The sequence below is a fragment of the Macaca mulatta genome, chromosome 6, assembly GCF_049350105.2.
Source record: "Macaca mulatta isolate MMU2019108-1 chromosome 6, T2T-MMU8v2.0, whole genome shotgun sequence".
NCBI lineage: Eukaryota > Metazoa > Chordata > Mammalia > Primates > Cercopithecidae > Macaca > Macaca mulatta.
Genome location: NC_133411.1, coordinates 37,306,045 through 37,324,635, shown reverse-complemented (window position 1 = coordinate 37,324,635; position 18,591 = coordinate 37,306,045). Strand labels below are relative to the sequence as shown.

Below are 18,591 nucleotides of genomic sequence, written 5' to 3'. Positions count from 1 at the left end.
TCTCAAATTTGGCTGCCTGTTAGAATCATCCTTTTAAGGATTTCTTACCTTTGGTCTCATCAGACCAATTAGCTCAGAATGCCTGTGGGTGAGGCCAGCTGTCAAGCGATTCTAATGTACAGGCAGGTTTGAAAACCACCTGAGTAAGTGGTTATGCAAGCTAAAGGAGACACTGTGCCCTAAAGGTGCTTATCATCTAATAAGAGCAGACAGAGAGATACCTATACAAATAAACTATAGTCAGGACTACAGGTTTGGTTTGAGAAGGCACTTGTGCACATTTCCTATGGGCATTTTAAATTTGGTTTATAAAGGAACCTGAACTCTCTATCTCTTTAAGTTGGTAATATCTTAAGGATAACAGGAATTATAGAGATAATTTGTGTTTGTCCTCTAATCCTGTAAATTTTTGGCCTTGCGATTTGGGGGCCAGGATGCACTCTTGGCTTATTGGCTAACTATGTGTTTTTAAAGTGAGTCATTTAAACTTTCTGTGCCTCAGTTTCTATTTTCTTAAAATGGAAATAATTATACCCATCTCTACCAATTTTAAGGGAATATCTTGATGTCTAGTTAATGTGAAATAATTTTCAGTTCATAAGGGAAAAAATATAAGCATAAATTCTTAAGTATCATTGTTCTAATTCTCTGTGTTTTGCAGAGGGCTACACATTATCGCAAATGTCATGTCAATTAGTCTTTTTTGTGCAGGCCTTGATTACAACAGACATACAGAGCCCCAAGTAGCCTTAAAAGCGACTGTTGGCAAAAATTGTCTGGGAGGAAAAGTTAGGATTCTTTCTACAAAGATGTTCTCTGAGACATCTTGTGGGGGTCTCTGGATAACTTTTTTGTTTTCTTCCATAAAGTGGATAGCAAGAGTAAATTTCTGGGGACACTGAAATACTTTGGTATATGTTTCTGTTACTATATACAGAGCTGTCACTTTAAATTTCTAAAGGTAAATTAATTAAAAGTAATATTAAATTGAATTATACTTTTAACTCCTGTGTTCAAAGGCACATTTTCTTTCTTTTTTTTGTACCTCCTGGGCATCAGTTTAGTCTAGTCAGAGTGTGGAACATCTGTTACCTTCTTTTGTACCTTTAGACCTTTCCCATTGCCTCTGGGACTAGATCCCACCTGAAGTAGGCTGGTGGTAACTAGATTATATTTTCTGAGGATTAGAACTCAGGCTTTCTAACAATGGAGATGAATTCTCTATTCAGCACACAGAAAGTCCAAAATAAAAAACAGACCAGCTGGGCTTATTTGCTGTGTTGAAACAGAAAAATGAAAGTGTCTTACTGCAAACATATAGGGATAAAATTAAAACTTTTATTAAATAAAATTAATAATGCATCTTTTTCCCCACTCAGAGTACTCAAAAACTCATCCAGCCTCAACTTGAAAATGATTCATACACCAAGGAAAAACCATTCAAATCCACTCCGAAATTTCCTGTCAACTTATTAACTTCAAGTAAGAATTCTTTCATTTGTAAAACATTAGATTCACCTAGTTTGTCTTGTTTTTTGTTATTTATTAACATTAATATTTAATATAAGTAAAATTAATATTTAATATAAGATTTTAAAAACAGTAATTCAGTGTTTCAAATATTTTGGTAAAGATTAAAGCATATAAATATGATTATCTGATATACAAGCTTTAATAATTTTTTGAGTTAATGCTATGTGGGAATCGATAAGGAGATTTTACACGAACTCAAGCAGTTTGAATTTTTGGAATCTCACTTACTATTAGAAAAAGCCAAGTAGACATATGTGGTCATAGGGGCAATAAAGAACTTTCACAGTAGAGAAAATGGGGACTTTTCAGTGTTTTTCCCGCATTTTCTCTTAGGAACAGACTCTATTAAAAATACTTCCCTAACTGAATCAGCTGCTGCATTCTCTTCCCAACCATCACGAAAATGCTTGCTGGAGAAAATTGATGTTGTAACAGGGGAGGAATCAGAACATAATGTGTTAAAGGTCTGTATATCGTGTTTTACTCTTTTTGGCAGCATTTACATACTTGGAATAAAGTTAACATGAGAAGAGACATCTTTAAAAATACAGACAGAAGTATAGTTTTCATGGAGACTAAGTTACTTAAATAAAAATGTTGGACGCTCTCAAAAATTACACCAGTAACTTATTTTCTTCTTATGTTTGTATGTGTACTTTGCAGGAAAATGGGTTGTTAGTTTTACAACTATTCACATTAGTCCCTTAGAAATACAATAGCCAAGTATCCTGCTTTAATATTTGCTTTTATAATTAGTGCTATTATTGTGATTAAATAATTCTACTTACACAGGTTTAACAATGTTGATACCTTGATTTCAGTCCAATAAGAATTTTGTTTTCCTCCTAAAAAAGTTTAGAATTTCATAAATTTAGCTTCCTTTAAAAAAGTTTAGAATTTCATGTAATTCAAGAATTTCACAGATATACACTACAGTATCACAGGATTTTAATGCTGAGTAGTATCACCATCAGCACAAGCACATGAAATGTAATTACTACAACTTTACCTTTTTCCAACAAGGCAGAAATTTCCCTTTGCCTTTCTCTATCTGCTTTTCTCTAAACTCTCTCCATTCCTCTCCACTTCCTGTATGATCTACAGACACTTTTATTTTAACTGTGTCTCAGAGCATAACCCTTGGATTAGATTAATTCCAGTCTTATTGAAGTAATTGTTAGGAGTGAGGCTCTGACATGCTGTATTTTTAACAGGCTGTTTAGGTGATTCTTGTACACAGTAGTAATGATTGTAGTGGGGTAACCTGTGGCATTACATCATACTTCTCCACATTATCATGCCGTCTTTGAAAATTTCGAAGCATGCAAATGGTTCAATGATTCCTTTACCTTCAAATAACATTATATAGCTCAAATAATTAATATAAAAGTTGATGTATATATAGTTTTAAAAAATCAGAAAGTAGGTATGGCATTCTACCACTGACAGAAAAAAAGAGGGGGAACATTTATATGTATTGGCATGTATATATGTACAAATATCTCTGGAAGGATAAACAAAATATTTACACCAGTGGTTACTTGTTGCAGGGGTGTAAATTGGTAGATGGGAAATAAAAGCTGGGGCCTCTTTTCACTTTGTATGTCTTTTTACTTTTTGATGTTTGAACTATCCAAAAGTTATATGTTTCTAAACATTAAATATATGTTAAAAGCTGGTTTATAAATCACTAACGAAGATTATTTTGGTAAAAGATCAGACACATATAAATGTATCATAACATAGGAAGTAACTTACTTTGAAAAAATTTTCTATATATTTGACATTTAAAAAATTGTTATTTAGATCAACTGCAAGCTTTTCATATTCAACAAAACAACACAGTCCTGGATTGAAAGGGGCAGAGGAACGTTGAGACTGAATGATACAGCAAGCAGTGACTGTGGAACATTACAGTCAAGACTAAGTAAGGAATCCTTTTGTAAAGCAAGCGACGATTTCTCAGGATTTCTCATGTGTACCTATAATAATATAGGCACATATCATTTTCTGGAGATGTGCTATAAAATACACCAATCAGACTGCTGAAAATATTTCTATAGGAGCTTCCCATTTCAAGTAGGCTCTCCTGTTAGACTGCATGGGCTCCAGTTCTGGCTCCAGCAGTGACTAACTAGTGACCTTGACAAGTTTTTTAATCTCTTTCTCTACTGTACTTATATCAGTTTAAAATGGGAATAACTGTAGTTCATGACTTACTGAGAGAATTCAATGAGATAAAGCATGTAAAGCACCTATATCAGAGCCCAGCACACACCTAAATAGTAATGTTATTATTATTTGAAATAATATGATGCAAATTATTTTGTAAAGTGAAAAGCTTTTCTAAAAGAAAATACTTGCCCCATAATTTGTCCTGGGCATCCCAGACATGGGATGGGGGTCAGGATGAAGGATTAGTCTCTAAGGAAAGAGATTAGTTTCCAAGGTGTGCAGTTATTGAATCCTGCAGGCACAGTGATGTTCAGAAGTTGGAGCCAGTCAAACCTAAAAATACAAGAGAGCTATCATTCAAAATGACACAATGGGCATTGTTCAGAGGTCCAAACTGAAAGACAGCACAGGGAGAGATCTGGGCAGGATGAATGGATTTATTGGTCAATTTTGAGAGGTCAAGACTTTGGAGGAGACCACAGGTAGACATTGGATCCAAGAATAAGGTTATTCGTTGAGTTTTGGATATCAAGCTCAAGAAATGGGTAAGAGATATAATTCAGACTAAAAGGATAGAAACAGTGTCTTCAGTTCTGTAACAGGCACGCAGATTTCTAAATCACCCAACCAAGTAATAGTACCAAGGCAGTTGCAAGTTATTTACTACTCTGGTTTGATTCTACTGCCTGCCAAAGGAAAAAAAAAATCCCCAAACAAAAATAAAAAACAAAAAACAAACCCCCAAAGCAGCTTTCTTTTTATTATGCAGGTAATATCCATTCATTGTAAAAACTGGAAAGCATGGATTGAAAAAATTTTTTTAAAAATCACTTAAAGGCCTATCTCCCTAAGATAACATCTGTTAACAGAATATATTTTTCTGACCCTTGTTTTCTGTATATATAAACGTATACATAGATTGTAAAAGTTCTGATTCATGGTGTTTATTTTGCTTTGTAGCCTATTTTTTTCTTTTACATATTACACCATGATTTTTCCACATCAATAAATATCTTCTTGCAGTATTCTTAATGGGTTCATAATATTCTCTTGAATGACTACACCATAATTTATTTAACTAATTCCATTTTTTTGGACACTTAAGGTTTTTGTTTTGGTTTTCTTCATTGTAAACAATTCGCAGACGAATATTCTTCAGACTATCAGTTCTTAAAAAGAGTTCTAAAATTTTAACCACTTTTAAATATTACAGTAGAAAAGTGTAATTTCAGCACTTAAGATAAAAAAGTTCTCCCAACATAAGAAAGTACAATTTGAAAACCAAGTTATAATTTAGTCAAATCACAAGTTAGTATTGAATCTACAGTCTGAAAAACAACTACAAGATTTATTTTGCTTTTGAAAATGGTAAATTCCTCTGTGTCAACTGTTCTGTGGCCTGATGTAGTCAACTTCCTATTTTAGTTATGCGCAATCAAGGCAGTTTAAGGCTGATCCTCAATAGCAAACTCTGGGCCCAAATGAAGATTCAAAGAGCAAACCACAAAAATGTACGAATAACAGCTACTGATTTAGAAGACTATAGCATCAAAGTATTTTTAATTCAGGTAAGTGAGAAATTTCAGTGAGAGAGGATTATCCTACTACATTAATAGATGTCTGCAATTACTAATTTGTTTTTTCATTTGTTGTAATAATATGTACCATTGGCAAAAACAGCCATTCATTATGTCTGTTTGTAGTATAAGACATAAATTTTATGTGAAATTCAGAAATTAACACCAAAGTCTATGTAATCAATTGGTACTCATTCCAAGACATTTGTGTGATACATGCCATCAAATCTCTACCCTTTACTTTACTACTGAAATTTTGTGAACAATCTTACTGTGTTGCCAAAGTGACTATTGTCAGGAATGGTTCCCAGGAAGACGTTAGCAGACTTTGAAGCCTAATGCTTATCCTGCAAGCTGAGATTGAAAAAAGGCTTTAGGTCACTGGAAAAGAACCAGTGGGAAATGGAAAAATACAGAGCTAGCAAGTTAAAACAACCAGTCCAACAGCAAATTCCAATTCTGGACATGAGTAAATCTCCAAGGTAACAGGATGGGAGCACAGCTTTAGCTGTTTCTGGCAGAGGAATACTTGACCTCAAATACAAGATCCAGACCCAAGAGAGCTGGCAAGAATAAAGCCTTAAAAAAACAAAACAAAACCACAACCTCCCCCCCAAAAAAACTAGATTTCCCCATGGACCAACTGAAGACTGATTACCCAAGTTCAGGCAGAAGGTGACAATACAAATAAATTGGTTTCCATGTAGTAATATGGAAAAAAAGCTTGCAGGTGCCTGTGATGAAAATCCAAATTTATTAGTTACCAGTAAGTGTACTGTTAGGTGTAAGTGATATTGAGTATTAAAACGTTCAGGTAAGATGATGTACAAACCGCATTTACCATTTAAGGTATTAATACTCTTGCCAGTCTTCTGGGCCAGATTCCCCCTTGGTTTTAGGTGGGTAAAGCAGCATGCCAGAGACTGAGCCTGTTAATCATGACTAGATTCCATCCTCAGAGATGGTCACTATTAACATTTTGGTCTTATATTTTAGTATATACATGGAACTGGGTGTAAGTATATACACACATACATATATGTAGCATAGTGTACACACTGTATAATCTTTGGGAAAGCTACTTAGCCTTCTTTAAACTGATTTTATTCATCTGCAAAATGATGGTAACAATAGTATACTTTAGAAAAGCTGCTGAGATTAAAAAGCTAATATGATTGTGAAATACACATTTTACTTATCGATGTTAGTGAGTGTCTTCATGACATTAGTTTATTCTTCAAAAATTGTTTTAGTAGGTGAAAGAATTCTATTCTATTATGGACCATAATTTATTCCATTAATCCCACTAATGTGAATGATAAAACCTGGGTTTCAACTTTCAGCCAATTTGCTGACTAGCAACTCAGACAAGTCATTTTACCCTTCTGAGCCATAATTTCCTCAATCATAAAGGGAAGAGGGAAACAAGCTATATTTAGTACCTGTGCTGCCTATATTTTGCTAATATAAACGAAATTAATAATGAACCCACAGTTTTACTGAAGGAATTGAAAAAAAGAATATTTTAACAGTAAAAGTTATACCAACTTTATTGTTACCATTTTTATATTTTCATATGAATAACAACCATTAAAATAGAAAAATATTGAAAAGCAAGAACTTCTGATGTATTTACGGTACAATACCATAGACTGCTCTAATGAGCTCAGCATATCCACAAAGCTATGTAGTTTGGAGGAATGTCCAAGCAAAGTGATGGACAGGAAATGGAAGTCTTTTTTCTCTGCAAGCCTACAATTTTCTACAGTGAAAATAGTGAAGGAGGGATGGTCTTAACTAATTTAAATTCAAATAGAAATTTTATATAACAAAATTTCACTCTCTCAATTTAAAATGTATACATTGGGATTGCTTATAAAAGTATACATTTTAGGACGCAATTTAGTTCAAGATTGTCTTTTTACTGCTTAATTTTTAGGGTTGTTAGCACCTATGTACCAATTTGTAGATTTATGCCATGTAATTCCTTCCTTATTAGTAGTGAAAGATTAAAAATCTGTAAAATGTAGCTAACATTAATGATTTTCTTAACAATGTAATGTTCCTCACGCAGGCCAGTGCCAAAGATACAGCATATTTGTATGCAGCAATACATCATCGTCTTGTTGCACTTCAAAGCTTCAGTAAGCAGAAAGATGTCAATCAAGCTGAAAGCCTGTCAGAAACAGTCCAACAATCGAACTGCGAAAGCTGTGATGAGAATGAGGATGATTTCATTCAAGTCACTAAAAATGGATCAGGTAAATAGCTTTTGTTTTGTTAGGTCAGAGGTTTAAAAACGAATTCTTAAGCATGATCCTCATATATTAGGTAGATTTTTTAACAAGTGGAACTGCTCTGTTTAAAGTCGGTGGTGGCTAGAGCCTTAGTTGTTTGGATCTGAGGAGTGGGTTTGAAAATCACTGTCTTCTATAAGTGGTCTTCATTTTATCAAGTCAGCCTCATGGTGATGCCTATGTCATTTGCTTATAAACTGCATAAAAAACTACTACATTGCTACCCTGAAATTAACCCTTCATTTTTATTTATCTTCACTTACTCTCATTTTATTATTGGCTATAATAGGAAGAAATAGAAATACATATAGTGAGTCCACCTGGTACACTTGGCTTGATACCCTGAAAATTCTGTTTATTCTCTTTTTAGAATTTGACTGCTTATAAGAATAACTAGATTGTACAAATACTATTTTCAAGGACCTATTTTGTCTAGGGGAAAAAGTACTATTTCTTTTATTGTATCAAGATTCACAAATAAAGTAAGGTTGAAGTGGAAACAGTGATAAACAGATTGTTAGGTTTTAGTGCTTATCTTGATATATGGATTTAAAAGTAATATTCATGCTTTGGAGAAAAACAATGTCAAACATAGTAAGCTCAACTTTGTTATATAGATGTAATTATTCCAATAAAGTCATCCAAGTGTTTTCACTAACAGTTTCACTTAGTCCTGAATTCTTGTTTTACAGAGGACTGAGTAATACAATTACAATGATAGTGTGGTAACAAGCATTTTTTTCAACTCTTAATCATTTTGAAATATTAAAGCTGCTTTAATCATACATAACTTAAGAATCTATCAAAGAACGTGCATAACTGGATGAAATATCTTCCTTTGCTTAATATTAAAGCTATAATCAAAACGAAAAATACACAAAACATGCAGATCAGTATTATAACCTGCTTGACCTAGTGATTCAGAGAACTAATATAATTTTTCTTGCTACTTTAAGCAAATCTATTAAACAAATGGTTTATTAGTCTCTAAAGCATATAAAATAAATAAAAATTCTTTTATTTTAATGTTTACACTGCCAACAATAAAATGGGGTCTATCAGAGAACTAGTTGGTACACATTAACAATGTCAATTTGAAAAAAGGATTAAATAGCAAATTGTCTCACAAACTAATGACACGTGCTTATGATGTCTATATTCTGTTATACTGAATTTTAGGAAAGGGGTGCTATGTAACTATCTTAATAAAAAAACAATGAAAATAATGCAAAGCAAATGTCAATCATATGAACCCCCTTTCCCTTGCCATTTTTTCCCCTTTTCACTTAGTATCTTCTCCAGGAGGCATTAAAAACAAATGCTAAAATGTTATGGAAGCAATAAAAGGTCTAATTTTTTGCACTTTGTTGCTTATAAATTATCTAAATGGGAAATGTTACTTGTAAAAATGTATATTCTGCAGCTTTTATTTCATCACCAATGAGTATATTCATTAATATTCATATTTAGTTGCATTCAATATTAAAAATCTACCCTAAATATTGTATAATAAAACCTTTTAAATTTATATCACAGATCCTTCTAGGTGGACTCACAGACAGTCGGTTGCCTGTTCATGAATACTACCTGCTATAAACATGACATCTACAAAAAGAGGGTTCACCCTACTGAAAATACTAAACCACCCTAACTAATGAGAAGATTCTATTCATTCCTTGAAGAGTTTTTATAGAAAAGTTTAAGAAATGTAATTTGTTACAATTAACATTTTTATGTTTTACATTTTACATTTTGATTATTGTGCAGAAACTGACAGAATTTAAAAAAATAAATGGACTTCAGAAGTTCAAAATTTATCATTTTTGAATAAGTTTATTTAGAATAGGATTTTATAACTAATTTGGAGGCTTCATCACATTGATGGATATAATACTCAGAATTATAAATTGCTAGATTTGATAAATACCTACCAAAATGTTTATTTTTTTCAGTCATACACTGACCATAAAACAAATATTTTACTAAATTTCCAGAGTCATTTCTTTGAAAAACAGTATAATTGCATCATAACATTTCACTAAATCCTATTTATCTTCTGGGAAATGTATATTTTAATTTTAGCTGTTGGATTTCCTAAATATGATAAGCTTATATATTCATGGTATGAATTTCTTTAAAAAGAGCATCTGCTCTTGGACTTGTATCTGTTGCATCTTGTCAATGCTTGACTCATGGTCAGCATCCAATAGTTGTTAAACGAATAAATAAATATAATACATTACCTATGTATCAAAAAGCATGTATAAGAATTCCAAATGTGTTAACTTGTTCTACTTTGTTTTATTTATGTAATTACATTTTCATTAATACTTTAGTAGGTATGGCTGTATAGAGAGAAAAACAAATGTATCATATATAGCCAAATGAATCTTTTTCTTAAATGCTATTATTATAGTAGGCTACAGTAATTTCAACAATTTTGCAATAGAGTTTTGATCCTCTTCTTTGAGATTTGTTTCACAGACACCTCATGAATCATACAAGAAAATTAGTCTCAGTACTTATAGCCCTACTTCATTTTTCAATTCAGTTTTATCACATCATGGCTTCAAAGTGACTTTTGATTGTGACCCCTAAACAATTCTCTGACTAGGGGACAAGAATTCATAATTCCAAAATGTTTCTGAAAATGTTCTGAACAATGACAACATATTTGGAATGAGGGTATAATTTCACTAAGTGATACTTCAAAGAACAATATTCATTTGGATATGCGAACACACACTTTCAAGTTATATTACTGTATCGCCATGCCTGTTATAAAATAATAAAGATATAATATATAAGTATTTATTAAGTCAAACCTCAGCTACTGCCTGAAAGTTTAGCATATGAAAGTTAAATTAACTCTTTTAGATTATGATTTAGTTAGTATAATTGTTCATTTTGTCCTTCCTTATAACTGAGAAAGCGTAACTTAATGTAAGGTAACTACTGAGAGAGGCCCATTCATTCTTCCAGTGATTCTAGAAGAAATATGGCACATAATATCCTTTACTTCTAAATAAAGGAGTCAATGACTCAGAAAATAAAGAGGAAAAATAAAGTTAATGTGAGAGAGATGAAGATAGAAGGGAAAAAAGAGACATAGTACGAAAGAAAGGACAAAACAAATGGACAACAGAAACACTTTAAAAATCAAGAGTGACTCTGATGTGGAACATACTCAGCAAAAAATTTTCATTAGAAACATAACACAGAGAGATATTTGGAGAAGATAATAAAGCACTGGTTCTCTTTTATTGTAAGATCTTAGCTGATGTGGGAGCATTGTGATTGCACTATCAATTGCTAAAGTGAAGAAGAGAACAAATAACTTTATTTATGTATTTTGTTTGTTTGTTTTTTAGACAGAGTCTCGCTCTGTCACCCAGGTTGGAGTGCAGTGGCACCACCTCAGCTCACTTCAACCTTCGCCTCCCGGGTTCAAGGGATTCTCGTGCCTTACTCAGCCTCCCGAGTAGCTGGGGTTACAGGCGCCTGCCATCACACCCGGCTAATTTTTGTATTTTTAGTAGAGACGGGGTTTCACCATGTTGGCCAGGCTGGTCTTGAACTCCTGATCTCAAGTGATCCACGTTGCCTCAGCCTCCCAAAGTGTTGGGATTACAGGCGTGAGCCACTGCACCTGGTCATCATTATCCTTTTGACATGTTCATCCTTGTCACCACACTAAGGTAGAGATAAAGCAGTATCTTCTCAATGCTTGAAACATTTTAAGTTAAATTCATTCTATGATTTTCTTTAGATTTCTCCACATATATCAATGGAAAAAATTAACTACCTTAATTTCTGATCTATATAGAAATTCCAGTGCAACAAAACCAAATATAGGGTTAGAATATCAGGAAAGCAAAGAAAGAAGTGAAAATTCCCAGATTATGAAATGGAAAAGAAGAACAGAAACATGATATTTAGCTCACAACTCTTTCAACCTGCTTTCTATACACTCCATTATTCTTAGAATTCTTACACAAATATTTAGTACAATTTTGGAGGAATAGTAGAAACATTTTATGACTTTTCTTTGTCCTGTATCTTCACCTAGCCTTCTTCTTTTCAGCTTTCCTATGTCCTTTCTTCCCCTTTAATAAGGAGAATTTGTACAATAACATCAGTTGTACAATAACATCCATTTTCATAAGTTATTTAGGTAGATCATTTCGAAGTATACATTTTGGATTTCCAAAACAGCTGTTTTTAATTAAAATTTAATTAACTATTTATGTCATTATATATCTTTTGTTAAGACAACCTTAACTTTCTTCTCTTTTAATAAGATTTTACCCAACTGTTTACCCTAATTATAGACAATTAAAATGTTCTCTTAAAAATATATTATTTTCCATCCATTACTGCCAAAGCAAAGAACCCTTTTTCGCCAGAATACATCCTATACAGCAGTTGTAACCAACCTTTTTGGCACCAGGGACTGGTTTTATGGATGACAGTTTTTCCAGAGGTTAGGGGGTGGGTAGGGTGGGGGTGGTTTTGGGATGAAGCTGTTCCATCTCAGATCATCAGGTATTAGAGTCTCATATGGAGCGTGCAACCTAGGTGCCTTGCGCAGTTCACAGTAGGGTTTGCATCCTATGAAAATCAAATGCTGCCTCTGATCTGACAGCAGGCAGAGCTCAGACAGTAACGCAAATTATGGGAAACAGCTGTAAATACAGATGAAGCTTCACTCCCTTGCCCGCCTATCCCCTCCGGCTGTGTGGCTTGGTTCCTAACAGGCCAGAGACTGGTACTGGTCCATAGCTCGGGGGTTGGGGACCCCTGCTATACAGGTCTTAGAGTATTTGAATGTCATAAAAAGAGGTATATATGTCTTCCATAGAGTCAGAATGTACACGAAGTGGGGGTGGGAAGGATTCTAGGGGTTGGGAATGATATATTTTAAAACCTGTGTAAATCTTCAAGTTGTGAATATCACAGTGATATATAATTTTTCCCATAAAATGTTGAGAACAGTTAAGCTTGCTTGAGATATGGCTATCACATGGTTGGTTAGACTCATTTACTAGAAAAGCACACCAGCCTCACCATAGATGGAGTTTGAGTTTAAAACTCAGTAACATTAAATCCATGAATGCCAGCAGTTTGGTTTGGGAGGGTGAGTTCGGTAGATTGCCTGAGCCCGGGAGTTCAGGACTAGCCCGGGCAACACTGCACAACACCCCATTTCTACAAAAATTTCAAAAAATTAGCAGGGTGGCTGGGCGCGGTGGCTCATGCCTGTAATCCCAGCATTTTGGGAGGCCGAGGCAGGCGGATCATGAGGTCAGGAGTTCTTAGGACCAGCCTGGACAAGATGGTGAAACCCCGTCGCTACTAAAAATACAAAAATTAGCCGGGCGTGATGGCACGGCCTGTAATCCCAGCCACCAGGAGGCTGAGGCAGAGAATTGCTTAAACCGGGAGGCGGAGGTTGCAATGAGTCGAGATCGTGCCACTCACTGCACTCCAGCCGGGATGACAGAGGGAGACTCCATCTCAAAAAAAAAAAAAAAAAAAAAAAAAATTAGCAGGGCATGGTGACATGCATCTGTAGTCCCAACTACCTAGAAGGCTGAGGTAGGAGGATCGCCTGAGCCTGGGAGTTTGCGGCTGTGTTAGCCATGCAGTGCAGTGCCACTGCACTCCAGTCTAGGTGACAGAGTAAGACCCCGTCTCAAAAAAAAAAAAAAAAATTTGTAAACTATTTTTTTACACTGGAAGGAAGAATTATTGAAATGATTAGCCAATGTTTAGGCTAATCAAGACTTGATAAGTTTTCTAACAGAGTATTACCAAGATTTCTTAATTTGTACCAATCTAGTGGATATAAAATATTATTTCACAATGATATTATTAGTATTTCTCTAATTTCTAATAATGTTATCTTTTCAAGTATTTATTCACTGTTTGTGTTTCTTCTAAAAAATGCCTGCTCACGCCTGGGGTGCGGTGGCTCACGCCTGTAATCCCAGCATTTTGGGAGGCTGAGGTGAGTGGATCATGAGGTCAGGAGATCGAGACCATTCTGGCTAAGACAGTGAAACCCTGTTTCTACTAAAAATACAAAAAATTAGCCTGGCATGGTGGCACACATCCGTAGTCCCAGCTACTCGGGAGGCTGATGCAGGAGAATTGCTTGAACCCGGGAGGTGGAGGTTGCAGTGAGCCGAGATTGCGCCACTGCACCCCAGTCTGGATGACAGAGCGAGACACTATCTCAAAAAAAAAAAAAAATCACAATTTTTGCAAAGCTAATTGTGTCATTTTCTCCTTTGGTTCCTCCTAATATATGCAGGATAAAAGACAAGTTCCTAAGCATGGATTTAACACTTTTCATTGTCTTTACCCTTGTCTACCTCTCTAGCCTCACTTCCCAGTGTTGTCTGCCTCTCTCTAAATTCTCTAAAAATTCAAAATTGCTAGTTCATTGCTTCTATGCATTTGTTCATGGTGTTTCTTCTGTGGAATTTCCTTCTCATTCTTGCTGATAATGGCTAATATTGTATTCATCATTTAAGGCTTAGCTCTTCACATTTCCAGAAAGCCTTGTCTAACTCTTCTTAGGCTGACTTAAGACCTGCTCCTCCAAATTTCTATAGCATTCTGTGTATAACTCCATCACTGCATAGACTTTAAGCTCCTCAAGGGCATGGACACTTTTTATCATTTCATCTGTAGCACCTAGCAGGATGCCCGGCCTACAGTGACACTCAAATGTAATTTAATCTCCACGAATGCGTGTTACATGTGTAAGATTTAAGAGACATTATCTAAAAGGAAACTAGATAAGGATTGGAAATTCAGGAGAAAGATCTGGGCTAAAGACGGCAGTAATAGCTGAGGTCATGAAAGGGGCTAATATTTGCCAGGTGTGTACTGTGTAGTGGGCACAGTGCTAGGCATCTGTCATATATTCACAATTTTACAAGGTAGCAATTATATTTTAAAAATGCAGAAGTAGGCTCAGGAAGGTTAAACAACCAGTTCAAGTTTCACAAAGCTAATAAACAATAAAACTGGGATTTGAACCAAGATCCTTCCATTACACAACACTGAATGAACTCAGGAATGTGTGTGTGTGACAGAGAGAGAGAGAGAGGGAGAAGGACAAAGAAGAGGCAGAAGAAGAGACAAGGAGACAAGGACAGAAGACACCTTGGAGATGGGTTTAGGAAGAAGTCAAAAAGGGACATAGAAATGGGAGAAACACTGTTAGTGACTGGTGTGTTGGGAGACAGTAAAAGATTTCAAGAAGAAATGATAACCATTCCAAATTCTTCAGAAAGATCAAGCAATTAAAGGACTGAAAAAAGTATTTTGAGTTCCAACAATATCTTTTGGCCACCTTGGAAACACTAGTAATTAGCAAAGTAGTGGGGAGAAGCTAGTGTACAACAGGTTGAGGAATGACTAGGAGGCAGGGATGTGACAATGATAAACAAGACTACTCTTTGGAGAATCAGCTGTAAAGGTAAGGCAGGCAATATGTAAAAACCAAGGCTTAGAGGTTGTTTTTTTAAGAAAAACTTTAAAGATGTCATAGACATGAGCATATTTAAATACTGAAGAGGTAAACTCATTTGGGAGGGAAAATTCAAGCTACCTGGGAGAGGATGCCTTCAGAAAGCACATTTTTTAGGAGGTGGAAGATGATATGCAAAATAACTATGGACAAAGGCCTATTCCAACTGAGATGCCAATGCATATGTTTGTAGCTGAAGTAAGAGAGCCAAAAATCTGGGTTTTTAATCTGTGAAGTGGGAAGAAATGAGGTCTGAGATTTCAAAATATGAGCAACAAAACTCAGACTTTGATCCCAGTTTCTCCCTACTCATTTTTTTTTTTTCTGTCGAATGGATCAATTAACATTCCCCTATTCACCCTGGCCTCAAACCTAAGTGTCATCTGTGATTTCTCCCTTTTATTCCCTTCCTAATATCTAATGAAGTTTAAAATAGTAAGACTACAAAGGAGTCTGAGCATAGTTATAGATGTTACCTCTAGAAGTTCAGGTTATTAAGGTTGTTACACTACACGTCACTATAAGCAGCTGCTGTGAGGCAAAGTTCTTGGTGAGAATGGGTCAGTGGCAGAACTTTACCAAGTAAACACCTATCGGGCTTCATTGTGCATGCTCCCAGTCCAATACACTACCTGGCACACAGCAGGCACACAGCGGGAACCAACGAATGAACGCTGGTGCTGGTGGGCCCGTGAGGAGAGTCACAGATTCACTGAATCGATTTGGACTTGGTAGAACCTTGGGGTCACCTAACCTTTTTACAGATGAGGAATCTGAGGCCCAGAAAGATGAAGTAACCTGCCCAAAGTCCAGAAGCGACTTAGCGCCAGGACTACAAAGGAGCAAACACAGTGCCAGGGGAAGGGGATCTAGGGAGCTGCAGGAATTGAACAGCAGAATGTGCACTGCCATTTGGTTTCCCCCTTACAATGGGACGTTTCCTTCTGTTCTCATCACACCCCAGCCCTGGTCCTGGTCCTGATCACTCCATGGGTCATTATCCCAACAGCATCCTGTCCTCCTCTTCTTGCCTCCCAAGCTACCCAACATTCCCAAGCCAGATCAACAGTCATCAAACATTGCTTTAACTCACTCCATTCCAGTTAAAAGCTTTCAAATAATTCCAACCTATAGGACAAAGTCCAAATGACTAACATTCTTAACCCCGCGCTCTAGTCCTGCCTACTTTCAACCGTCGCTCCTCGTGGAGAAAGGCTCCATTCTGCCAGGCTCCCCTACCCATCATCCTCCAAGTTCCTTAGGCCTCTTCGGGGGGCAGCGGGGCGGGCACTGGGTCCCACGCCGAGAGGATTTCGTGCCAGGTCACGCACACGGTGAAGCAGGAGCCGGGTCCCCCTCCTCAGCCCCCAGCCCGGCCCTGGACACACCAGCTATCACACGCCCTGGTCAAATGAACCAACGGGCACGTGGTCGGCCTGCAGAACAGAACCCGAGCGAGGACATGCCCGGAACCTGCCTTCCCGCCAGTGGCTCAAAACCCCACCCGCAGGCCCCGCGCCGCCTCAGACCGGATCCAGCTGGATTCCTCAGAGCGGCGCAACCGCCTAACAGAATTCTACCTCTTTCCCGGCCGCAGCAAATGGCGCGGCCCCTCGGGATCCGGGGCCGCCGCGGGTTCTGATTGGCCGATAGAGTTAGCCTGGGGGCGGGAGAAGAGCTACCTCAGGGAAGCTTGTGGAGCTGGGAGGTCGCCCCCGGGCGGCGAAGCGGCCATTACGCAGGCGTGAGTGAAACGAATAAACAAACAAATAAAACCCACTAGCCCGAGGTCTCCATTTCTTCCCCGCCCACCTTTCCCCCGCGTGGGGTCTCCGGTTTCCCAATCGCCACGCTTTCCCCGCCTTCGTCAACGTCTGGGTACGTCCCCCTAGCCGCGCTGGCCACGCACGTCCCGGCACTTAACCTCTGCCCGCCCGGCGCGAAGTTAGAGGCCGGGGTTGCGCGAGCGGCGCGCACTCCCGGCGGTGGGGAGCGGAGGCAAGGAGCCGGAGCCCGAGCCCGAGCCCGAGCCCGCGGCCGCGGCCTGGCCCAGGATGACTTGCTACCGAGGATTCCTCCTGGGCAGCTGTTGTCGCGTGGCGGGCGGCCGGGCGGCGGCGCTGCGGGGACCGGGTGCGGGAGGCCCCGCCGCGCGGCCCCGGCTGGGCGGTGACGGTGGCGGCCGGCGGCATCTGGGGCAGGGGCAGCCGCGCGAGCTGGCGGGCTGTGGCAGCCGCCCGGACGGCGGCTTCCGCCCCTCCCGGGTGGTGGTGGTGGCCAAAACCACCCGGTACGAGTTCGAGCAGCAGCGGTACCGTTACGCGGAGCTCTCGGAGGAGGACCTGAAGCAGCTGGTGGGTCCTGGCTCGGCCCCGCTTCGCTCCCGTGCTCGGCCGGGGCTCTGGTGGCTGCTGCGCCCCCTCGGGCGAGACCTCTCGGGACAACTCTTCCCAGGGCACCGCAGATGCCCGTCCTGCCTCTCTCGCGGCCCCCAGGTCCTCTGGTTTCTCCCTGGGTCCTCTTTGCCTCTGGGCGTGCGTGCGAGGGAGAGGCAGGGCCGGGGAGAGGGAGAGCCGGGGAGAGGGAGAGGGGCAGTATTGGTGCAGGGACTTCCGAGGCAGGGGCGCCGCGGGGAGGGCGAAGAGGGGCTGCCGAGTGGTCTCATAAGAGTGAGGGGTTTGGGGATTCGTTGGTGCCCTCGCCCACCCCGCCCTCGTTCGCTGGTTGGGTCCCACTCCAAGAAAGTGAGCCGTGGCCTGAGGGCTGGACGCCCTGCGAACAGCTCCCCAGGACGCCCCGAGAAAGGGGGCCCGGGGCGCCGCTGAGAGCTGCAGGGGGAAAAGGGCCGAAACTACCGCGGACACACCCCCTTTTACTCTGCAGAACTGCGAGGCCTAGGGCACTCCGGAAAGCCCTTCAGCCTGAGCCTTTTCCTTGCTGTAACGTGGTCGTTGGACACTACCAGCTTGTTTTAAAAGCACAGGTCTTTGGTGCTGAGAAGGGAAAGGGAGAAAATGTGACTTGTATATATACGTTTTTAAGGAGAAATGTCAGGACAAGGGGCTGGTATACTGGGTAGTGTGTGAAATAAAAAGCCTGCGACTCTTGTGCAACAATATCTCCACAATAGACCATATTTGATACGTTTATTTATATATATGCAAAAAGATACAAATCCAAGAGGAAAACCAGAGTTTCAATCTTCCTGTTGTCAACCCCCGTCCCCCCAACACTTTAAAAACAATTTCTGATGCCATACCCCCATCCACCAACTTTAGGAAAAGGAGAGTGCCCGGTGCTACCATGAGCAATGTGTCCAGAAAAATCTGTTGGAAATCTCTTAATTGTTGGCACTGTGCACCAAAAGGTTTTGGAATTAATTGCACATAACTAATTTAGTTTAGTTCTGTGCAAGACAAGACAACCTGTTGGAAACCTCTGGTATCGTGTGATCTTAGCGAAGTTA

General features: G+C 38.7%; 2 protein-coding genes and 1 long non-coding RNA gene across 8 annotated transcripts in view; 2 read left to right on the top strand and 1 right to left on the bottom strand.

The window, feature by feature from the left end:
- Positions 1 to 9,839, top strand: part of RANBP3L (RAN binding protein 3 like) — a 50,795-nt gene extending 40,956 nt beyond the window's left edge. The window contains exons 9-14 of the mRNA XM_015139869.3: positions 1,380 to 1,482; positions 1,867 to 1,997; positions 3,340 to 3,460; positions 5,134 to 5,276; positions 7,360 to 7,546; positions 9,119 to 9,839. Coding sequence (XP_014995355.3) covers positions 1,380 to 1,482; positions 1,867 to 1,997; positions 3,340 to 3,460; positions 5,134 to 5,276; positions 7,360 to 7,546; positions 9,119 to 9,162 — 729 coding nt within the window. The 3' untranslated portion in view covers positions 9,163 to 9,839. The remainder of the gene's footprint in view (positions 1 to 1,379; positions 1,483 to 1,866; positions 1,998 to 3,339; positions 3,461 to 5,133; positions 5,277 to 7,359; positions 7,547 to 9,118) is intronic.
- LOC106998712 (uncharacterized) overlaps positions 1 to 16,992 on the bottom strand; it is a 110,358-nt gene extending 93,366 nt beyond the window's left edge. For 3 of the 5 annotated variants that reach the window (XR_013418300.1, XR_013418301.1, XR_013418302.1), the window contains exons 1-3: positions 16,312 to 16,959; positions 3,898 to 4,041; positions 2,322 to 2,378 (exon numbers count right to left, since the gene is read on the bottom strand). This is a non-coding gene — a long non-coding RNA (uncharacterized LOC106998712). Of the gene's footprint in view, positions 1 to 2,321; positions 2,379 to 3,897; positions 4,042 to 16,311 lie in introns of all 5 variants that reach the window. The other 2 variants (XR_013418303.1, XR_013418304.1) reach the window with 1 other exon arrangement.
- An 80-nt stretch (positions 16,993 to 17,072) lies between these two features.
- Positions 17,073 to 18,591, top strand: part of NADK2 (NAD kinase 2, mitochondrial) — a 45,486-nt gene continuing 43,967 nt past the window's right edge. For both annotated transcript variants that reach the window (XM_001092624.5, XM_015139873.3), the window contains exon 1: positions 17,073 to 17,479. In XM_001092624.5, the coding sequence (XP_001092624.2) occupies positions 17,180 to 17,479 (300 nt within the window). In that variant the 5' untranslated portion in view covers positions 17,073 to 17,179. The remainder of the gene's footprint in view (positions 17,480 to 18,591) is intronic.